The sequence below is a fragment of the Pipistrellus hanaki genome (assembly GCF_964339955.1).
Source record: "Pipistrellus hanaki genome assembly, chromosome: 20".
Taxonomy (NCBI): Eukaryota; Metazoa; Chordata; class Mammalia; order Chiroptera; family Vespertilionidae; genus Pipistrellus; species Pipistrellus hanaki.
In genome coordinates, this window is record NC_140522.1 from 3,358,843 (window position 1) to 3,381,597 (window position 22,755).

Sequence of the window (22,755 nt, forward strand, 5' to 3'; positions counted from 1 at the left end):
CTCTGTAAAAAATCAATAGAATATATTAAAAATAAAAATAAATGAAAAGTAGAACAAAACACTTTAATTAAAAAAATAATTTATTTTTTATTGATTTCAGAGAGGAAGGGAGAGAGAAACACCCATGATGAGAGAGAAACACCAATGATGAGAGAGAACCATGGGTCAGCTGCCTCCTGCACATCCCCTACTAGGGCTGGAGCCTGCAACCCGGGCCTGTGCCCTGATGGGGAATCGAACCTTGACCTCCTGGTTCCTAGGTTGATGCTCAGCCACGGAGCCACGCTGGCCGGGCTGTGTTGCTCATTCTGGAGCCATTCATTCATTTCTCGAGTCAGATTCCCTCTCTGTGCTTTTTCTCTCCCAGCCCCTGGCCAATGACTGCCTCGTGTTTTCACCGACAGGTGCAGAGTCAGTGTGTGGGGTTGTCTTTCATAGGCAATAACACTTTGGTTTTTCTCCCCTTGTCACTCTAACGACACAATGACACGGGCCCAAAGAATCGATGAGATTGTTCTCTTTGCTCTGGGGGGGTGGTGGTGGGGGGTCCAGCTTCCTCCTCCCTGCTCCCCCCCAACGCCGAGCACGCCCCATAAACACAGGGAGGCAGGTCTCCTGGCAGAGATGCTAAGCCAGGGGCCGGGCCTGCAGGAGCTCCAGGTGAGTGGGTGCTGCACCTGGTGGTGCCACTAGAGGGAGCTCCTACAGGGACTCACCACTAAAGGAAGACAGCCTAGATCAGGGGTCGGCAAACTGCGGCTCTCCAGCCACATGCGGCTCTTTGGCCCCTTGAGTTTTTAGCAGGGGCCAGCTTGGGAGTCCCCGAATTAAGTTCATCACAATGTGCCTACCTAGGTAGTTTAAGTTGAAAACATGTGGCTCTCCAAAGAAAAGTCAGTCGTTGTCCTGTTGATATTCGGCTCTGTGGACCAACGAGTTTGCCGACCACTGGCCTAGATGCCTCCTAGACAGCAACCCGACGTTTGCATCGAGGGGCAGCCTGGCATGACTGTTGCCCACCCCCTTTGGAAACGGAAAAGGGGTTGGTGGCTTCCCACGACTTCCGAAGCCGAGCCTCCATGTCCTTCTGTCGTCCGTGACGCCCAGCGACCGTGTTCCTTGGATGCGACCGAAGCCTCACGGGGGATGTGTCTTCGGCCGTCGAAAGCGATGCTTTGACACGGCTGGGTTTTTGTGATCCTCGGTGTTGATGTACTTGTGAAGCCGCCTTCCCTCTGCTCTCCCGTCTCCACAGGAGTTGTTCTGTTTCTTAGAAATGAAGATTATTTTTATCTAGGATACTGGGTGCTACAGAATTAAAGACGGATGTCAACCGCTCTCTCTCATGGGTGCTTTTGTGTAGATTCCAACGTGGTCGTCGCTGCCGTTGGTCCATCAGGGGGCCAGGGAGTTTCTGAAACGTGTCCGGGACACGAATGGTGCAAAGAGAAGCGACTCCTCCATGGCCTGGTCGGTCGGGCTCTGTGGACAGAGCGTGGGTCCCTGGACCGAAGGGTCTTGGGTTTGATGCTGGTCAAGGGCACATGCCTCGGTTGCAGGCTACACCCAGGCTAGACCCATCGGTGCGTCTCTCTCACACATCGATGTTTCTGTCTCTTCCCCCACCTTTCCACTCTCTGAAAAAAATCAACGCAAGTATGTCCTGCGGTGAGGATCAACCACCACCATAGGACAGCATGAGCCGTTGGGGATGAATTAATCTAATTTGCACACTCGGAAGATCCCTCCTGTCTCCAAGGTTCTTTTATTTTATGACAAAACCATGGTTCTAGAAGCTTGATTCTCACACCTGGGAAGACTAGATTTGGGACATGATCCTGTAAAACGTAAGAGGTAAGCCTGGTGAGTCTGAACACGGGGGGTCCGGCAGGCCAAAAAGAGATCGAGTACACGGGTGGTTGAGGGTACACAGGTGGTTGTGGGTACATGGGTGGTTGAGTACACGGGTGGTTGAGTACACGGGTGGTTGGGTACACGGGTGGTTGAGGGTACACGGGTGGTTGAGTACAGGGGTGGTTGAGTACATGGGTGGTTGGGTACACGGGTGATTGAGTACACGGGTGGTTGAGGGTACACAGGTAGTTGGGTACATGGTTGGTGGTTGAGTACATGGGTGGTTGAGTACACAGGTGGTTGAGTACATAGGTGGTTGAGGGTACACGGGTGGTTGAGGGTACATGGGTGGTTGAGTACACGGGTGGTTTTGTGTACCTGGGTGGTGGTGCTGGCACTGGATATGTTAGAGGATCATTCACATGAGTGTGTTGGTCAACGTTTGACATCTGGCTTGGGGCTGGGGTGGGGTGAGGAGGGAGCCCCCAAGTGGTAGCAGCTGCCTATTTCCACGGTGTAAACACTCCCACCCCGGCCAGCTTCACGGTGCCCGGAGGGTCGGAGGCCGCTCTCATACGCCGCTGCCCGTTTTCCAAGGAAGGTCTCAAACCATCGGTGGGGCTTGCCAACTTTTTAGGGGGGAGGGGGGTAATGGAAAAAAAATGAGAATGCTTCGCACATAACAAGAGTCTTGTTTGGGGAAATTTAGTTTCCATCCTTTTAATGTGTGAGTGACAAGTCCTGATGTAAATGCAGTCCTTCCAGTGGCTCGCTTGGAAAAGCTCTAAAAGGCACCGCTGTGATGTCCTCTGTCTTAAACAAAAACAAAAACAAGAAAATAAAAATGTCTCCCCGTTGAGTCCACACCCGGTTCCTCCCCATGGCAAACCTTCGGGAACTCCGTCGTCATCATTTCCACCGCTTCTTCCCCTCGTTTCTCCGCGCAGCCCGTCCGTCAGTCCCACGTGACTTCTGGGCTTCTAAGTCCGCTGGTTACTTCTATTTTTATTGCTTTTCAATCCTTACCCGAAGGTGTTTTTTCCATTGATTCTTAGAGGTACGTCTTGTGCTTTTGACGGTTCACCGGCCGATGCTCTGCCCACTGGGCCCCCAGCTAGAGCCGTTGGCTGCTCCTCTGGTCCTTGGCTTCTCGGCAGCATTTGTCACGACTGGCGGTTCCTTCTCTAGACTTTCCTTCTTTATCTCCGGACACCTCTGGGCAGGGCTCCGGGCCGCCCTGCTCAGCCTCCTGGTTCTCTGCTTGGCTTGTCCTGGCTCAGTGGTCCAGTGGCTCAGTGGTCCAGTGGCTCAGTGGTCCAGTGGCTTCTGCCCTGGCTCAGTGGTCCATGGCTTCTGCCCTGGCTCAGTGGTCCAGCAGTGGCTTCTGTCCTGGCTCCGTGGTCAAGTGGCTTCTGTCCTGGCTCAGTGGGCCAGTGGCTCAGTGGTCCAGTGGCTTCTGTCCTGGCTCCGTGGTCAAGTGGCTTCTGCCCTGGCTCAGTGGTCCATGGCTTCTGTCCTGGCTCCGTGGTCAAGTGGCTTCTGCCCTGGCTCAGTGGTCCAGCAGTGGCTTCTGTCCTGGCTCCGTGGTCAAGTGGCTTCTGTCCTGGCTCAGTGGGCCAGTGGCTCAGTGGTCCAGTGGCTTCTGTCCTGGCTCAGTGGTCCAGCAGTGGCTTCTGTCCTGGCTCCGTGGTCCAGTGATTTCTGTCCCCGTGACCCCTCGGACCCATGGCTTCCTCCCTCCCGGTTCCCAGCCCAGCAGCAGCCTCTCCCTCGTCAGGAGCCTCAGGCTCTTTGCACAACCGGCTCCTCGGCCCAGCACTTTCTTCCCCCAAATCTGCATCCGCCCCCCCCTCACTCACCTGCACCTGCACCTCCATCTTCACCTCCACCTGCACCTTCTTCACCTCCACCTGCACCTCCATCTCCATCTTCACCTCCATCTGCACCTGCACCTGCACCACCTCCTGCAGCCGCCCCAGCTGCTCCCAGCGCAGCCCCGTCTCCGGGGCGGGGTGACCCCAGACTCCGCCCCGCTCCCAGCCCTCCCTCCCGCCCCATCCCTCCCCCAGCGGCGGACTGAGCGCCCGTCCGTCCGTAACCGCAGGGCCCAGCGGAACCGGAACCGCCGAGCGGAACCGAAAGCGGACGGACCCGCCGACGCTTCTTCCCGTCCGAGCGCCGAGCCGCCGCCGGTGAGTGCGCCGCCTGCGCGGGGGGCGCGGGAGGGTCCGGGGAGGGTCCGGGCGGAGCGGTGGGCCTGTCCCGCTCCCGCCCGGGACCCGGAGGCCCCTCCGCCGCCTCTGCCCGGCGGGACCCGGGACCCTCCGCCTCCCGGGGCGATGGGGGCCTGCGAGGCGCGCGGGGTCCGGGACCGGGATCGGGGACCGGGACAGGGAGGGGGATCGGGGACCAGGACAGGGACGGGGTCGGGGACCGGGACGGGGTCGGGGACCGGGACAGGGACGGGGTCGGGGACCGGGACAGGGACGGGGTCGGGGACCAGGACAGGGACGGGGTCGGGGACCGGGACGGGGACGGGGTCGGGGATCGGGGACCAGGACAGGGACGGGGATCGGGGACCGGGACAGGGACGGGGTCGGGGATCGGGGACCAGGACAGGGACGGGGATCGGGGACCGGGACAGGGACGGGGTCGGGGACCAGGACAGGGACGGGGTCGGGGACCGGGACGGGGACGGGGTCGGGGACCAGGACAGGGACGGGGTCGGGGACCGGGATGGGGACCGGACCGGAATGCCGGGTCGGCGCTAACGCGTGGGAGGCGGCGTTCTCTGTTGACCTGTGACAGGTCAGGTGCTCTGGGCGGGGCCAGACTCCGGAAACTTGTTTCCTTCCTCTTTTCATTGTGTGTGTGTGTGTGTGTGTGTGTGTGTGTGTGTTTTGTTGTTGTTGTTGTTATATTTTATTGATTTTTTACAGAGAGGAAGGGAAAGGGATAGAGTTAGAAACATCGATGAGAGAGAATCATTGATCAGCTGCCTCCTGCACACCCTTCACTGGGGATGTGCCCACCACCAAGGTATTGATACATGCCCTTGACCGGAATCGAACCTGGGACCCTTCAGTCCGCAGGCCGGAGCTCTATCCACTGAGCCAGACCGGTTAGGGCCCATTTTCTATTGCAACAACAAAAAAAATTAAGTTACTTAGGAATAAACCTAACCAAGAAGGTAAAAGACTTGCACTCGGAAAACTACTGGACGCTGAAAAAAGAGATTAGAAGAAGATAAGAACCAGTGGAAGGATATACCGTGTTCATGGATTGGTAGAATCACATCATTAAAACGGCCATACTCCCCAAATCTGCAGATTCAGTACCATCCCCATTAAAATACCAACAGCATAGTTCACAGATCTATCTAGAACAAATCCCCCCAAAATTTATATGGAACAAAAAAAGAAAAAGACCCCCAACAGCCACAGCAATCCTGAGAAAGAAGAACAAAGTTGGAGGAATCACAATATGAGATCTCAAGTTACACTACAAAGCCACTGCAACTGAGACAGCTTGGTACTGGCATGAGAATAGGTATGTAGATCCATGGATCAGAATAGAGATCCCAGAAATCTACCAAGCCATTACGCTCAATGTTTGACAAAGGAGGCCCACTGGATGGGAGGACGTATTTGGCAAGGATACATCTGATAAAGGGTAAATATCCAAAATATATAAGGAACCCATACAGCTTAACAAAAGGAAGACAGTGCAATCAAAAAATGGGCAAAGGACCTAAATAGACACTTCTCCAAAGTGAACATACAGATGGCCAAGAGACATGAAAAAAATGCTCAAAGTCACTGGTCATCAGAGAGAGATGCAAATTAAAATGACAACGAGGTATCACCTCAGACCTGGATATCTGAGATTTTGCTGCCAATGGAAGTGCCCTCAGTGAGAATTGGGGTCATATCTTTGGTTGCAATAGCATCCCGTTACTTGGCAAATATGAGTGAAATAATTTATAACTTACCTTTAAGGATAATTATGACATAAAGAAAGGTGATGCATTTTCTTTCCCTCTGTTTTGACCTTACCCAGGGCAACTGCCTCCGTTTCAATCGAGGGAACCTTTCAATGAAACTTGCTTAAAACCTGAGCTCAGACACAGAAGAGAGACCGCAGTCGACACTAAAGAGGAAGAGAAGGATGCTGTCCTTGAACAACCTACAGAATGTCATCTGCAACCCGGTAACCGAGTCCCCTGGCGTCACTTCCTGCCCTTGGCGGGACTGAGAGCACACCCAGGGCTGCAGTGACGGGCGGGGTGGCTGTTGGAAAACCGTGAGGGCCACGTGGAAAATGCTGGGTTCCTAAAAGCGCGTTTGTTCAAATCGTTTTCCCCAGATAATCCCCTACGTGGGGACCATCCCTGAGCAGCTGGATCCCGGAACCCTGATTGTGATCCGCGGGCACGTTCCAGGGGACTCGGACAGGTAAGATCGTGTGGCGTCCGATGGAGGAGAACACGGAGAAGCTGTCTCCATGTGGCAATAACATAACGTGGGAGAGACTTTGGGTACGTGAGGCTGACCTTGCTTCCATCAGCATCCTGGCCCAGATGCCGAGATGGGAATGAGTGACTGAAAGAGTCGGTTTTTTATTTTATTGCTCTAAGTCCGATCTCATTATAAGGAACGTGAGGCCTGGTGCACGGATTTGTGCACCAGTGGGGTCCCTCTGTCTGGCCTGCACCCTCCCACAATCTGGAACCCCTTGTGGGATGTCGGACTGCCGGTTTCAGCCCCGTTCCTGCAGGCTGGGCCGAGGGCACCGGGCCTCTAGTGTGCATATAAGATCTTTGGTTAATCTCTTCCCGCCCTCCCCCTTCCCTCTGAGATTCACCAGTCTGTTCCATGTTTCCATGCCTGTGCGTTGAGCGTCTGCCCCCTGGTGGTCAGTGCGTGCCATAACTAACAGTGGAAGGGCCGCGTAGGCTTTTATATGTATAGATTGGATGTTTGGTTACTGAGGGGAACTGTGGTCCGGAAACAGGGACAGAGTCCAATTGCAGGGTCCCTCCCACTGCTCCTCCTAAGGCCCGTTTGGGTCGTTTTTATCGGACGGGCTGGGTACAAACTGTGGACGAGGCCGTATCTGTTAGAGTTGGGCTCAGGTCAGTGTGGCTGCCGCCCACGTTGACAGTGGCTTCCAGGGAAGAGTCGGGTCTGAGGGAGACAGCTGTTGCCACGTCTTAGAGAAGCAGCCTCCTCCGGCGTCTGCTCTGCTGCCCCAGGCGAAGGCCTCTTTCCCATGGTTCTCGGCGCTAGAACTGCAGCCTCACGGCATGCGTGGGGTGGCTGGGTGGGAGCACGTGCTGTTTGCAGGGATGGACGAGGGAGGCCGGAGGATGGAGGCTCCCTCCGGACAGACGGGGCCCCGGGGTCTGTTACTAAGGAAGCAGCGAAGGCGGCGTGGTGAGGCCGTGCGGCTGGAGGAGGGGGTCCGCCGTGTGTCCCCGGCCTGGATCCCCTGCTGTGGACCCCGCCCCGCAGCCCCCCTGCCCCGTGCTCAGCTCAGGGGCCGCCTCCCCCCAGGTTCCAGGTGGACCTGCAGAGCGGCAGCAGCGTGAACCCCCGCGCGGACGTCATCTTCCACTTCAACCCGCGCTTCAAGAGGACCAGCTGCATCGTCTGCAACACCCTCAAGAACGAGAAGTGGGGGCGGGAGGAGATCACCTACGACATGCCCTTCGGGAAGGAGAAGTCCTTCGAGATCGTCATGATGGTGCTGACGGACAAGTTCCAGGTGGCTGAGCCTCGAACCTCATTCGTGGGCGTGCGCAGGGCGCTTTCACCCTCACGGTTCTCCATCAGAGAGTCTGGCTGTGGCTGTTCCCCCTGTAGGGGCCATGTTTCTCCTCCCAGGGGAACATATGTGCACGCGTACGGGACTGGTGTGCCGAGGAGGACAGACATTAGGCATTCATGAGATCAGGAAGGCGGGAGCAGACAGACCCTGCGGGTGGCTGATGCTGCCCGTCAGTCTGGGCAGACCAAGGGGGCAGAGGGGTAAACTGGAAATCCAACCCGAGTCTCCAGATGGCGGTTGGTGTTACCCAGTGGGTGGGTCTGTTAACCGGTTGTAACTGTGCCCACCAGGTGGCCGTCAACGGGAAGCACACGCTGCTGTACGCGCACAGGGTCAGCCCCGAGAAGATCGACACGCTGGGCATCTCGGGCAAAGTGCGCATCCACTCGGTCGGCTTCAGCTTCAGCTCGGTGAGCACCCTCCCCTCCGCGGTGAAACGGAAGGAAACCCCTCCAGTTACCGCCCGGACCCCCAACCCTCTGTCTGCAGACCCCAATCGAGGGCAGTCCCAGCCAGAAGCCCTTTAGCCGCTGGGCTGTTCCCTCGAACCAGGAGGACGGGGGTTGGGGAGGTGGCTGCCTGCGCCAAGGGGGTGTCTGCATTCTAAGTTGTGGTTGAAAGTGCTAACTTGCCCTCCAAGAAGACTAAAGCGGAGTTCTCAAGCATAAAAAAAAAAAAAAAAGGGGGTGGGGTGGGGGCCCTAACCGGTTTGGCTCAGTGGACAGAGCGTCGGCCTGCGGACTAAAGGGTCCCAGATTCAATTCCGGTCAGGGGCATGGACCTTGGTTGCGGGCACATCCCCAGTAGGGGGTGTGCAAGAGGCAGCTGATCGATGCTTCTCTCTCATGGATGTTTCTAACTCTCCCTCTCCCTTCCTCTCTGTAAAACATCGATAAAAAAATATATTAAAAAATATATATTAAAATAAATAATTTTAAAAATGTATTGATTTGAGAGGGAGAGAGAGGGAGATAGAAACTTTCCTATTGATTCACTGCCTCCTGCATGCCCCCTGCCAGGAATCGAGTCCACAACCCTGGCATGTGCCCTGACCGGGAATCAAACCTGCAGACTCTCGGTGTCCGGGTTGCCGCTCAACCCCTGAGGCCCCCTGGCTGGGCTGTGGTTCTTTCTGTTATGTCACTGGGAACCGGACGGATGGTAAAGATCCCTCTTCTCTTTTCCCCAGGACTTACGGAGTGCCCAGGCACCCACTCTGGAGGTGGCCGTTCTGAATGGAGAAGATGTGAGTGTCAGATATTTCCATGAACCCCCAGTTTAAAACGGGGGGAATACAGGATTCAGCTTGACCTTCCAGCCCGAGTAGCCCTGACTCCGGACCACGCCGCTATGGAGCTCCTGTTGCCTGGGTATTGGTCTCATGGCGGAGCAGGCACTGGTCCCAGTCGGGCTGGCTTGGGACACCAGTGAGATCCAGTTACTGCTGTTACGTACACAGCGTTGGGCTCTCCTCTTTCAGGCGTCCTCATTCTGCCTCTCTCTCTCTCTCTGTAGGTACCAAACGCCGGCATGTCACAATTTGTAAGTATTTCTGCCTGTTGGAATACGTAGAATGTTCTAGAAAGTTGCCCAGGGAGCGAGCGGTTTAAACATTGGAAGACAGCGCCAGTCACCCCATCCCTCACTGCACTCCTGTCTCCCCACAGCCTAGTAATAGAGGCGACACTGGTAAAATCGCACCCAGAACTGTCTACACCAAGAGCAAAGGTCCGGCTGCCCATCACACTTTGACTGGCGCCAAAATACTACCTATCAACTGTTTGTCAAAGGTTTGAAGAGCCCCCATTTCTCCTCCTGTAGGACAAGGGGAGTCTTAAGTTTGCTGATAAGTGGCACCTCTACCTTCAGGAGCCCAGAGCAGCCAGCCACCTGGCATCTGGGTGCCGTCCCTGGTCAGCTCAGGCCCCAGGCCCCCAAGGAGCCATTAGTGATCCCCTCCCTGCTGGGGACCCGGCCGGGACCCAGGCGGACACAGGCTGTCCCTCCACGGGGTGGACAGCCTCAGCCTTCGGGCACTTCGGTGTTTGGACAGCTTCCCCACAAGCTGGCCTCCTGCAGGCTTCCTGGTGCCCACTGCGGTCTCTTTGCAGACGCTGCCTTTCGTGGCGAGGTTGAACACCTCCATGGGCCCCGGACGGACAGTCGTCATTAAAGGAGAAGTGAACGCCAAGGCCAAGGGGTGGGTATCACCGAGTTAATGGTAATGGTGCAGCCCTCTTCCACGTGTCTCCTCCTGGCGCGCACCACACGTCTGTCCTTCCTGTGAGATCCCAGTAACGCCCGGGTCCCAGTCCTCATCTGGAAGGTGAGGCTGACAAAGAGGAAGCCAGGCTGCTCACTAGGGGGCAGAATCAGGACTGAATCCGAATGTGGCCAGACTCAGGGCGGCCCCTCCTTCCCTGGTAGAATCCAGGGCAGCGCTGAGGTGCTGTAGCTCTTGTTAGGGCCCCTCTTGTCACGCAACTTGTGAAATGTCTGCTTTACGGGCCTCCTCCAGAGATATTCAGATCTGGAAGCCTGGAATGGGAGGTCTTTCCTAGACAGAAGTACACCTCCAAGAACACAACACATACAAGTGAGGAGAATCCCTTCTAGATGGGACGCTGCCCCCCCGCCGCTGGAGAAATCACTCAGCTCATCCTTCTAAACCCAACCAGATCCTACCCTCTATGTTGATTTTCAACTTTTTTTTTTTTTTTTAATCTTTCTTTTACAAATAACATATTTATGTCTACGGAAATGCTAACTTGGAATTTCAAGTTTCATTCCACCTTTTTGTGTTCCTATGTCCGTATGCATACTTGTGTTTTGTGGTTATCACCACAGTTCAGTTCTGATTGTTAAATTTCAGAACGTGCAATTTTTCGGTTGAAAAAAAATTTTTTTTCCCCCTTTTGTCTTAAAAGCTTTAATGTGGACCTGATATCAGGAAAATCCAAGGATATTGCTCTCCACCTGAACCCACGCCTGAACAGTAAAGCGTTTGTGAGGAATTCCTTCCTTCAGGAGTCCTGGGGAGAGGAGGAGAGAAACATCACCTGTTTCCCGTTCAGTCCTGGGATGTACTTTGAGGTAAGATTGCATTTTGGAAATGGGACAGGGGAAAGAATCCCGGGAGCAGGGGTAAGACATATGGTCTGTGCCAGGGGTCCTCAAACTTTTTAAAGTGGGGGCCAGATCACGGTCCCTCAGAGAGCTGGAGGGCCGGACTATATGAACTACTAATCCCTACTGTAACACCTCGGCTGCGCTCACTGCCCAAAAAACCTGGCGGGCAGGATCAGACTCCTCTGCGGGCCGCATGTGGCCCGCGGGCTGTAGTTTGAAGACCCCTGGTCTGTGCAGACCAAGCCCTACTGTGCAGGTGTGTGTGGGTTTTATTTTGAGATTGTATTTTCAATGTCCTGTTTATAACATGGACAGTCAGCACAAATGGCAAACCCAGTAGAATGGAATTATTGGACATAACAGCCCCGTTAGTCAATAGGACTTTTGGCAGGAACTGTGTCTCGGTCCTGGGGTAACATGTTTAATGCCCAGTGCACATGAGGACATGGGAGCCGTGAAACTGCCTGCACGGCCATCACCCCTGTGGTTACACACAGCTTTGGGGCAGTCCTTTCTTCCAGGAAGTGACTCCTGTTTGTTCAAGAAACAAAAAGTTTTTAAACCGAGGGCGGCACTAATGTGGCGCGTCCCTTCCTTTCAGATGATCATTTATTGCGACGTGAAAGAGTTCAAGGTGGCGGTGAACGGAGTCCACAGCCTGGAGTACAAGCACAGGTTTAAGGAGCTGCCCAGTATCGACACCCTGGAGATCGATGGAGACATCCAGCTGCTGGAAGTGAGGAGCTGGTAGCTGACCCGACCACAAAAACTGAAATACAGATGGCTTACGTGACACTGGCCTTGTGACAATGCATCGTCGCACGACCACACTACCCGTGTACATAGATAGGATGAGCTTCAGCAGCCTTAGTCCCGGTGTTCTGACCTGGCGCGCAGGTGGCTGTCTAGCACAGGAGGGAGTTAGAGGCAGCAGCAGTCTATGCGTTATTCAGGCTCCCTGCTCTCCCCCCCCCCCCCCCCCCCCCCCCAGCCTCTTGTTTGTAACCCGCTTCGGTCACCAGGCACTGGTGAGGGGCCTGCTCTCTGCAGCAGCAAATGCATCGAGTGCTGCCTTTGCAGGCAACGTGCTGGGAGCTGGGATGGATGCCCAGTGGTGCCCACAGCCACGTTCCTTAGGCTCTGCTATGTCAGCCCTGGTGCCTCTGCAGGTCAGATACACCCTTGTGTATCTTAGATGACTCAGCTAGTAAACTACCTAAAACATTAATTTGTAGGAGACACTACCACAGCGCCAGGAACCACATTCTTAAAGAGCCTTCTCTCATCCCCGCAGCTAGGGAGTTGATACCGATTGACACCTGGCAGTTCCCTTTAACACTATAAACACCTGACTGTAAGTGCTACCAGATCATTAACACTAGGACATGAACACAGCACAGAGATTAAGGCAGCAAAACAAAGCAAAACCAACAAAAACGAACGGTGTTGAAATTCACATGATGTCCATCAGAATACATCTATCTGTACCAGTGAGTGGTTACTGTGGAATATTTTTTTTTTTTATGAATTTAGGGTGAGATAAAGATCTGCACATACCTGTACAGAGAGTTTAAGGTAGAAGCGAGCGGAATTCAATTAATTGGCAGATGTTTATGGGTAACAAAGCGTAGTCAAGAGTGATTTAATGTTTATCAAACAGGCCCTACCAGAAAGTGAGCTACACCGAGAGACCAAAGTAGAGGGGCAGCATACGCCTGCTGGTTGTCGGCATGCCAAGGGGCATTGCCTCTGCTTTTCCAAAGATGAGTCCGTCATTAGGCTGAGATCAAAACATTGTTCTACCTAAGCGATTAAATCAAACCTGTATCAGCAAGTTCAAGTGTTGCATTTCTGTAATTTTTTCTGTTATTCTTTGAAACGAGTTGGCAGAATCCTCTGCAGAATTCTCACATGTCAGGTCTTGTTACAGGAAATTTGAAAGGCTGGGGAGCGGGGAGGTAAAAACTGCTGAGCTGGATTCTGCCAGGATTTAGGAGTATTTTTCATAACGGATACTTGTTATTTTTTAACACCCTTATACTGAAAAGAATATTACAGTGTAGAAACTTCTAGCATTCTTTCCAACATTTTCCTATTTATTATGCCGAGTTTTGCCAAACTCAAAATAAATTAAAAAACAAAACAAAACACTGATGGGGGCGTGACTCTAGAATCCCAGGGTTATTTTGTTCTTCCTGAAAGATTGCATGACGGAGATCCTGCTCTAAGTCCAATAGTTCATTTTCATTTTACATGGAGATTGTGGAACAAAGAACTGATTCTTTGACAGGATACAAAATCTTTAGATGTTTTGAAATGAAGCTATTAGCGTTTATGACTGAGTGTAAGACTTTTCTTAAAGAGAACATCTATACAGCATGTCAGCCTTTTGCTTGTGACAATTCTGTCACTGTGATATCACATTAAAAAAATCCGGTTCTTTCTCATACAAGTGACTCTTGGTCACCACCTGTGGGAAACTGGGCCTCCTACTCCCTGGGAAAGGGGATCAGGGAAGGGAAGGGGGAGTGGCTTCCAGCTGGTGGGTTTGCCAGGTGTAGCTATTTCATAAACAGCCTGTAGCCTCCACCCCCCACCAAAGGCCGAAAGATAAAGGAGATGATCATTGTCCTGAGTGGAAAGTACATTCTAGAACGACTGCCCTCTATGGGCACACACAAAAGTCAAGGCTGAAGTGTTATCTACCCAAAATGGAAGTAAAGTCGAAATGGCTTTACAGTCCAAAGTGTTCCTGTTGAAAGCGGAAGAAAATGGATTGCTTTGAGGGAAATCTGACCTGGCCACCACGGGCTAAGACATTCCTTTATAGAAGCGCTAAGGTTCGAGCTTTGGCAGTCCAGCGGGTACTGCCAGCTGGGGCTCAAGGACGAGACCTGTCTGTACCAGGAACCTCGGTCAGGAGTGACCAATAAACGCACAGCCGCCATTACCAAACCACATGTGTCCTTTACTCTGCGAATCTGTACAGGTGGCGGGAGGGCTTGGATGCAGTACAAACGAGGGAAGACCCTTGTCAAGTCCACGTTGGTGTTAAGGCACCAAAACTAACATGGCACCAAACACCCAAATAAAAATATAAAACATAAATCCGAACTCGGACCAGAGTGCGAACGCCGCCGCGGTTAGAAGTAGCTCTGCAGTGGCTCCCCCAGGACGGCCTCCAGCTGCTGCACCGTCCGCTGGCACTGATGCTCCACCTCTTCACACTCGTCTGCAAATGCAAGGACAGGGGTCAGCTTCCGGCCCCGTTCCCCTGCCTCATCCGGGCGCGTCCCGGCTCTGGCCCCCAGCCCCCAGACAGGGAGGCATCAAAGCGGAGGCGCCTGGGAGGCTCCAACAGAGGCCCCAGAAGAAAATTCCCGATTCCTGGCGGAGCCGCGCTCCAGGCCGTCAGAACCAGGTGCACGACCTTTGTGGAGATGAGCAGTGCAACACGAACGTGAACGCGTGGCCTCCTGGCCTCCGTCCCCTGTTCACGGGGAGCCCCCCCCCCCCCCCCCCCCCGTCATTCCCTGGGCTACGCTGTGCCTGGAGCTTCCTGGGCCCAGTGTCCACACCGCACACCTGGCTCCCACCCCAGCTCCATCACACGTTCACCAAGTTACCTAATCCCCTAAAGCTTCTAGTTCTTTCCTTTGTGAAACGGGCACTGCATTGGCTTATACGGTCGAGGGGATAATGAGGACCATGCCCAGCACGGGGTAGAGCTGGTCGCTGTGAACAGGAAGCTGTCACAGGCTGTCTCAATGCCTAGCCATCGTGATACAATAGCCTCCAGCTGCAGCCAAACACGTGTGTGAGGGGAAGGCAAAGGAGAGGCCATTTCTTAATCTCTTCCCGCCACCGCACTCAGCACAGGAACCCCGCCTCCCGGGTCCCCGTGGGAGCCCAGGCCGTCCCCCTGCACCCACACTGGCGTGTTCATTGGAAATTACCTTCCATCAATTCCGCTAAGAAGGGGATGGACTCCGGCAGCAAGACGATGTAATTCTCCTTCAGCGTCTCCGCCAGCGCGAGCACGGTGATGAGGGCAGCAAACCGAACCTGGAGGGAGCCAAGGGCAAAGGTTGGCGAAAACTAGAATCTTCAAAGCGAAATGTTCTTTAACACGAGCTTATTTCACTTTATGTCCATCCGACTCCCGCCTCAGGATGCCAGGGGACGGGACAGTTGGGGATCTGTTTGGGATCCAGGCATCCTGAACTGTGTTCCAGCACTTCGGCCCCCATGTCCATGGGTGTCACCAGCTACACCTGCCTTCCAGCATCCCACAGACCCCTCAGCCTGAGATTCTCTCACCCAGAGGAAAGTCTGTGGACAAGCTCAAAGCACTGGCCTCTGTGAGCAGAGAAACTTAAGAGGCGTTTAAATTAAAAACCACAAGGGATCACTTCATGTCTTCTCAAGATTTAAAAGTGCAAGAGTGCCGAAACCGGTTTGGCTCAGTGGCTAGAGCATTGGTCTGCGGACTGAAAGGTCCCAAATTTGATTCTGGTCAAGGGCTTGTACATTGGTTGTGGGCACATCCCCAGTAGGGGATGTACAGGAGGCAGCTGGTCCATGTTTCTCTCTCATCAATGTTTCTAGCTCTCTATCCCTCTCCCTTCCTCTCTGTAAAAAATATATATTTTAAAAAATAAATAAAAGTGCAAAAGTATTTAGAAGTATTTGAGTGTTTGAGCCACCCACACACACTATATGGGTCAGGGGAGGACTGCTGTTCTTTATGGATAACCCGGAAGTAAAATCCAGAAATGCAGGCACAAACTTCTATCCAGCACAGCCTGCCCGCTGTTGCTAGGAGACGAGCAGCCATGTTTGTCTGGCCAGTTACCATGGCTGCACAGCCATGACCGCGCGATAGCTGTTTGGCCTACGTGATGAGAACCCAGGGCACCCGTGCCGCCCCCGCGGCTCCTGACCTTGGGCGAGGAGTCTCTGGTCTTGAGCAGGATCTGGTAGTTGAGGGGCTTCCAGAGGGAGTCGTCGGCCATGGCCACCGAGAACTGGGAGATGCAGGGCACCAGGTGCTGCGTCACCCGCTCCTGGAACCTCTCTTCTCCTCCCAGCCGGTTCTCCAGCTGCGGAGTGGGAAAAGGGCTTTGAGCAACAGGGCGCATTCTGTTTGAAAAATACCCAACGTAATACTATTCCTCTGTCCTCCGTGACAGGCTCAAACCGGGAGCTGTTCTGACACGGTCTCTAAGAAGCAGACCGCCTTCAGGAGCTCACAGTCCTCAGCCTCAGCACCCCTCCCTCCGGAGACTCTCCGAGCCGGAGGACAGCCGCACCCCAACATTCTCAATGAAACCAGTTCTAACAAGTTAGAAACTTAACCACTAGACCAGCGGTCCCCAGCCTTTCGGACCTCATGGACCACCAGGGGTCCGAGGATCACCGGTTGGCGACTGCTGCATTAGTCCTTATATTGTGCTTTTCATGTGAAAAATTCAAAAGTAGAGCTCAGTAAACTAATGAAGATAAGTTAAAGCCACAAAAAATGAGAAGTGAAAAGGTGGTTTGACTCGGTTACCTGGTCCACCAGAGGCATCATCAAGGCTTCTGCTCTCTCTTTACTTAAAAAGTGCTGGGTGTCGAAAAGGAAGATCTTATGCAAACAGTTCAAGATAAACTGTAAGAGCAGGCAGCACTTATCAGGGTCGTTTTCAGAGTCAAAAAACGCTTCATCTGTAAGAGGGGGGAGAGTAAAAGTGAAAACCATGTCACAATTTCATCTCCAATGTTTACATTCAAATCACTATTGACAGAACTACAATCAAGAGGGTATGCCCCCTCCATCCAGAAAGCAAGCTCAGGATGAGGGTGGAACAGTGTGGATGGGCTCTGGGTTAAGTGATCCCTCCTTTCCGTTAACTCAGTGGTCGGCAAACCACAGATCACGAGCCACATGCGGCCCTTTGGCCCCTTGAATGTGGCTCTTCCACAAAATACCACTGCCTGGGTGAGTCTATGTTGAAGAAGTGGTGTTAGATTCCTCAAACTTTTTAAAGTGGGGGCCAGATCACGGTCCCTCAGAGAGCTGGAGGGCCGGACTATATGAACTAATCCCTACTGTAACACCTCGGCTGCACTCACTGCCCAAAAAACCTGGCGGGCCAGATCAGACTCCTCTGCGGGCTGCATGTGGCCCGCGGGCCGTAGTTTGAAGACCCCTGTGTTAGAAGAAGTTTAAGTTTAAAAAATTTGGCTCTCAAAAGAAATGTCAATCGTTAGTTATACTGTTGATATTTGGCTCTGTGGACTGATGAGTTTGCCGACCACTGCATTCACTCATGACCCATTTTCATGATGCGAAAGCAGACCCTTTAGGGCCGGAACCCCAACTACAGTAAGAACAGCCACCCCCTTAGACTCGCTATACTTCCCGAGCCTCGTGTAAGGCACCCAGAGCAACGAGTCCACGGACTGGAGTCAGCCACCAACCTGTTTTGGAGATGTTCACCTGGTTCAAGGTGTCGGCAAAAGGCTTCACCAAGTGGCCGGCGAACAGCGTGAAGAGCCCCTTCAGTTTGGCAGCAATGCAATCCGCCAAGTGGTAAAACGTCAGCAGTCTGTCCTTGGGGGCGTCCTCAGTCTTGGCCCAATCGAACAGCTAGAGAGAAGGCGAAATGGGAGTTTATTCACACATCTTGTTACTGAGAGGATCACAGAGCAGGCGGGGAGGAAGCAAGCTCTCACCTTGAAGAACAGAGGTCTGAACGTGACCTCGGACAGTTTTACAACCATAGCCACCAGGCAGTCGATGATATGACTTTCTGTTTTTCCAACTTCTTCCAGATCATTCTGAAAACAAAAGAGCCGTTTTACTGGGCAGAGGTCTGGCAGCCAGCTTTGCATGCTTGTGGCCCGTAGAACAGGTCACAGCTAGCTTTCGGCTGGCTGTCAGCAGGCGAGTTCGGGATTGGGGGAGCGGCTGTCAACTGACCTCGGGGTGCTTGGCTCGGAAGTCCAGGGCCTCCAGGAAAAACGTGGTGAGCTGAGACTGATGGGAGGTGAGCTCCTCCTTCTTCATGACCGCGATGTGCTCTTGCAAGATGCTCATGAACGGGCCCATGTGATTCTACCGAGAACACAGCGGAGAGAGGGGCCAGTGTTTCACGTTCCGAGTTCATTATGAAGGCGAACATGTCAGCACCTTAGCTCCCCTCCCCGAAGTCTAATCCCCGACAGATCTCACCCTCCAGTCCTTCTGGACGTGCTTGTAGGTTTTGTTGATGGCTGGCAGCAGGACGCGGGGTGACAGAGTGGTGGCCAGGGTCTTTTTAAGAGATGTGAGTCGGACATTAGCCTGGGAGGCTGGACCCATCTCACTTGTGATTTTCTCCAAACGAATCACCTATGGAAATAGAGACAGCGATCGAGGCCTCTGTGGACTCGGTGAGAACGTCTCAGAGTCACGTGATGAGTCGAGAAGTCAGCCCCGATGCTAGTGGCTGGGAAGGCTCAGTACACTTTTGCCAGAACATTCCCTTCCCAGCCAACCCTGACCATCTGCAGACGCAAACGGACGGGTGCCTCTTTCCCAGCGGGAGATGGGGATGTGGATGAGTGGTGGGAGGACTCTGAGCAACTCAGACTCGCGATGTTCTCAGGGCAGGAATCCAGCGCCATGAGCACCTGAGCTCCTTCTTGCTAGCAAACTTAGAAAGCTCCTTAGAGAGAGCGGTCACGTTCTGTACATTTCAAGCACTGGTTAAATCATTCGCATCAAGGAAGTTATAAATGGCAAATGATCAAGAGAACAGAACAGGTGCGGGGCCGTTCTTGGGCATGTTCAGTTGGAAATGCCACTTGCGCGCTGTGTGCAGTAAGCTCTTCTGCACTGACCTCCAACAGGAGAGCTGGCGGGGTACCTGGTCCTACAGCAAGGAATAAAGACAGCTCTGCCTGCTCAATGCCAAACGGCTCAGGGGAAAAAAGAGCAATAAACTACATTCTGCCAAATCCAGAGACCAGCCTCATGGCAAGATGACACCTTCTCAGTGCCAAGGCTAAGCAGAGGCATGATGACATGGGAGAGAAGGCACGCATTTAGGAATAACAAAGCACTTCTCAGAAATAAGCTTCCTGCCAAGCAGCAACTACAAACGTAGAGAACAAATACCGCATGATTGAGTGTGTGATTTTCCTTTGACCCCTGCTCCCGCGCACCGCACGCTGGGTCCCGGGCTCACCTGTGACAGCACGCCTTCCAGGTACGGGCTGAGGAAGTGGGGCAGAGTCTCCACCACCTTCTGCAGGGCCGCCAGGGCGCTGAGCAGGTAGACGTCGCCCGAGACCAGCTCGCTGGTGTTCTTCATTGTTGTCAGCAGGGAGGGCATCAGGCTAGAAAGCAAGCACATGTTTTAGACTAACTTTAAGCAGATAGAGAAGGGAGTGTAAGTCAGTAAAAAAAAAATCTCACACTGGTGTCTACACTGTGTATGTCAGAGCCTACAAAACACCGTCTACATAGCTTTCGTGACAAAGAGCAAGACGTGTCCCAGTGCCTGTAGCATTGACAACGCTCCTTTTAAAAATGATGGCTCTCGCCTTAACGCTTGCTTTGTGTCTGGCCCTATCCTACAGAACCCCACGGGTGGGTGCGTTCTCTCTCTCTCTCTCTCTCTCTCTCTCTCTCTCTCTCTCTCTCTCTCTCTCTCTCTCGGCAGCACCCACGGCTTCCTAATGACAGCTGGTCAGAGGGGATCGAAAATGGGGACAAGAAACACCATAAAGGCAAATGGGAATGTTGTGCTTTTCAGCTTGAAGATCAATTAAAAAATGCTCACCCGAGGACATGATTTCATTGATTTTAGAGAGGGAGGGAGGAAGGCAGGGAAAGAGAGAGAGAGACAGAGAGAGAGAGAGACAGGGAAAGAGAGAGAGAGAGAGAGAACCATCAACGTGAGAGAGAAACACTGATCGGCTGCCTCCCGTATGTGCCCTAACTGGAGAAGGAACCGTAACCTTTCGGTGTAGGGGACAACCAGCTGAGCCCTCGGGGCCTCACCACGCACCTGGGAAGCTGCGGGACGGCCAGGGGCCCCAGAGTGGAGGCCACCTCTGCTACGCACAGCAGGGCACTGCCCACCACGTTCTTCTCCTCCTTCTCTGGAGCGACCAGTTTCACCGCCGTGGTCAGCACTGGGACGAAAGGCTCTGGATTCTTGGCACCGAAATTCTTGCACAAAAGCTTCAGGGTGTACAGAGCTGTCTGTCTGTTAATCGCTTGTTCTTCGGTCCCCTTCTTCCTATGCTGCACCACGGCCAGAAGGACTGGAACCAGTTTGAGGAAATTGTAAACCTGCGGAGGACAGCGAAGTTCCCAAGTAATTAAAGCTGCAGGGACACTGCCAGATTCCTTTCCACGGTCACTGCCGACACTGCCCAACAGAGGCCCGAGCAAGACGCCCTGAGCTACGTGACCACACACAGAACCTCCGCCTACGGACTCGCTGCTGCTGAGCAACGCGTGTGCTGGGAACAGTCCCTGGTCCACACTAAACATCTCCTGGTTTGCAGAGAGACGGAGTGGATGAGAATTGTCCCAAAGCCAACGTGTCGTCCACATCAATAAGAATCCTATCAGAGTTGAAATCCATTCCAAGAACACTTAGGACACATCTCTGCACCCCTGCAGAATGACTGTCCCGGTGGAAACACGCATGCCACAGCAGTGTATTCAGACAGCAGCCTGCTATGTGGACGGCGCCACGGAGACCCGGGAGTGGGGAAACGCAGCTGGGACACGGCGGGACGGGCCGGGCCGGGAGTGGTCGGACGCGCCGTCACTTACGGTTTTCTTCTTCCAGGACGCCTTCTGCTGCAGCTTGTTGTTGAGAAGGTCCATCGCCTTCCGGCGCACAGACGGCAGGGGGTTGCCCAGCAGCCCTCTGATCACGGGGATGAACGTCTCCGTGGGCAGCAAAGCATTGACCTAGAGAGCGGTTCACATTGAACAGAAAAGCAATCAGGAAAGAGGGAAGATAAACGCAGATCCAGATAGATTTCTATCCACTGAATACCTTCTAGGCGCAGGAGTGTTCAAACCCCCTTTCTTATTTAATTCTTATATAACTTTCAGGTAAGGCATTACTGATCATGTTTATTAAAAAAGAACTGATGCTCAGACTAAGTGAGCTGAGCAATGCCAGGGAGCAGTCACTCAGCCGGATGCTGGGCAGTGATCCTACGTCAGGACCGGCAGAGCCTCTGAGAGCCCTCAGACCCCACCTGGCAGGCACGGTCCTCCCACTTGTACCTGAATGAAGTGGGACACCATACAGTGTCCCATGCCTGAGTTCTGAAAGCACAGTGTTTGCTAAGGCTCAAGTTCACATAGTCGATAGAGATACAACTGTCATTCTGACAAAATACTTCTAGTCATCAAGAGGTTCTTTTCTGAGCTGTATTATATTAAGAGAAGCTATTGCTAAGTTTATTCTTTTTTTTAAAATACATTTTATTGATTTTTTACAGACAGGAAGGATCGATAGAGAGAATCATCGATCAGCTGTCTCCTGCACACTCCTTACTGGGATGTGCCTGCAACCAAGGTACATGCCCTTGACCGGAATCGAACCTGGGACCCTTCAGTTTGCAGGCTGACGCTCTATCCACTGAGCCAAACTGGTTTGGTCACTAAATTTATTCTTAAAGTAAAACTATGCAAAACCATTTCACAAGGACAGGAACACAGGAACAAGGCACAGGAGCTGGGGAGAAGCGGAGCCCCACCTTGTCCAGCATGTCGTAAGCTTTACTGAGGAGCGCTCGCCAGAACTTCCCGGTTAGCTTGTCTGTGTTTTTCTCCACGGACTGGGCGACGGCGTTAATGTAGCCGAGCACCGCCTCCAGCAACCTAAATGCAGGAGACTCGTGAGGATCCAGTACTATTCTTCCAGGGTGTTGATAAAAGCTTGAAATTCTTTCCCAATAAAAATTGAAAAAGAAGAAGTAACATACCTTTGTTCAAAGCCCTTTAAGGCCTGAGGACCACCGCTTTCAACGACCTAATTTATAAAGAAGGCCTCATTAGGACATTAAGCAGCTGGTCATAAAAACCATTTGAATGGGCCCTTAATTCACCTAAGACTATTAAATTCAAACTTCCTACCACAACTGTTTTGACATTGCAATCTTACAGGTTCAGATCACCCTCAGCATATTGTAATAACTTTATTTCCCTAACTTTACTTTAATTACACTCTATTCATTTATTTTAATTGCATTCTACAGCTATTGGTAATATCTGTAAAGTACCACAAAGATTCAGAAAACTATAGCGAATCAATACTCATTTATCTACTAATTATGGAAAGCTAATCTTCCTTGAGCTCATAATCTGATTTTAAGGTTTCATGCCTCACATTTGCATGATATTGGCCAAACTCTTTTTACTAGTTTTTAAAAATATATATATTTTATTGATTTTTTTTACAGAGAGGAAGCGAGAAGGAGAGGGACAGATAGTTAGAAACATCGACAGATTGAAACATTGATCAGCTGCCTCCTGCACACTCCCCACTGGGGATGTGCCACAACCAAGGTACATGCATGCCCTTGACCAGAATCGAACCTGGGACCTTTCAGTCCGCAGGCTGATGCTCTATCCACTGAGCCACACCTGTTAGGGCATCTTTTTAAGCATTCCAAACACAGTTCCTTTAGAAAAAGCCAAGCCACTGTATTGTACAGAGCCGAGGAGCACTTACCTTCCTGATGAAGTGGCTGGAGGCCAGCAGCTGGGCCATGAAGGACACGGACAGGAACTTGAGGTGCCGCAGCTGCTTGCCCGTGTGAGCATCCACACTGAACACCTGCAGCACCTCCCCTGGCGCTTCGCTCACGTGAGACGCCGCCTTGGGACCGGATTCTGAAAGAGAGCAACACATCCAGGCAGTCATCGGGGCCGCAAAG

General features: G+C 52.8%; 2 protein-coding genes and 1 long non-coding RNA gene across 6 annotated transcripts in view; 1 reads left to right on the forward strand and 2 right to left on the reverse strand.

The window, feature by feature from the left end:
• The window catches only part of LOC311614199, a 31,285-nt gene extending 27,478 nt beyond the window's left edge, over positions 1–3,807 (reverse strand). For both annotated transcript variants that reach the window (XR_014793599.1, XR_014793600.1), the window contains exon 1: positions 3,714–3,807. This is a non-coding gene — a long non-coding RNA (uncharacterized lncRNA). The remainder of the gene's footprint in view (positions 1–3,713) is intronic.
• A 111-nt stretch (positions 3,808–3,918) lies between these two features.
• On the forward strand, positions 3,919–12,907 carry LGALS8 (galectin 8). 3 transcript variants are annotated; one of them, XM_084868758.1, is made up of 11 exons: positions 3,919–4,046; positions 5,914–6,063; positions 6,220–6,308; positions 7,410–7,620; positions 7,974–8,093; positions 8,873–8,929; positions 9,199–9,225; positions 9,351–9,473; positions 9,795–9,883; positions 10,611–10,776; positions 11,414–12,907. In XM_084868758.1, the coding sequence occupies exons 2-11, from the start codon at positions 6,022–6,024 to the stop codon at positions 11,561–11,563; spliced, it is 1,074 nt and encodes a 357-aa protein (XP_084724884.1). In that variant the 5' UTR covers positions 3,919–4,046; positions 5,914–6,021; the 3' UTR covers positions 11,564–12,907. The 3 variants fall into 3 exon arrangements, with proteins under 3 accessions (XP_084724884.1, XP_084724886.1, XP_084724885.1); XM_084868759.1 differs by lacking the exon at positions 3,919–4,046 and adding an exon at positions 5,650–5,766; XM_084868760.1 differs by lacking the exon at positions 9,351–9,473.
• Positions 12,908–13,755: 848 nt separating this feature from the next.
• HEATR1 (HEAT repeat containing 1) overlaps positions 13,756–22,755 on the reverse strand; it is a 33,357-nt gene continuing 24,357 nt past the window's right edge. The window contains exons 32-45 of the mRNA XM_084868647.1: positions 22,551–22,711; positions 21,802–21,848; positions 21,574–21,697; positions 20,633–20,773; positions 19,854–20,140; positions 19,029–19,179; positions 18,032–18,190; positions 17,780–17,914; positions 17,533–17,637; positions 17,278–17,446; positions 16,367–16,521; positions 15,756–15,914; positions 14,769–14,877; positions 13,756–14,044 (exon numbers count right to left, since the gene is read on the reverse strand). Of these exons, the coding sequence (XP_084724773.1) occupies positions 13,956–14,044; positions 14,769–14,877; positions 15,756–15,914; positions 16,367–16,521; positions 17,278–17,446; positions 17,533–17,637; positions 17,780–17,914; positions 18,032–18,190; positions 19,029–19,179; positions 19,854–20,140; positions 20,633–20,773; positions 21,574–21,697; positions 21,802–21,848; positions 22,551–22,711 (1,991 nt within the window). The 3' untranslated portion in view covers positions 13,756–13,955. The remainder of the gene's footprint in view (positions 14,045–14,768; positions 14,878–15,755; positions 15,915–16,366; positions 16,522–17,277; positions 17,447–17,532; positions 17,638–17,779; positions 17,915–18,031; positions 18,191–19,028; positions 19,180–19,853; positions 20,141–20,632; positions 20,774–21,573; positions 21,698–21,801; positions 21,849–22,550; positions 22,712–22,755) is intronic.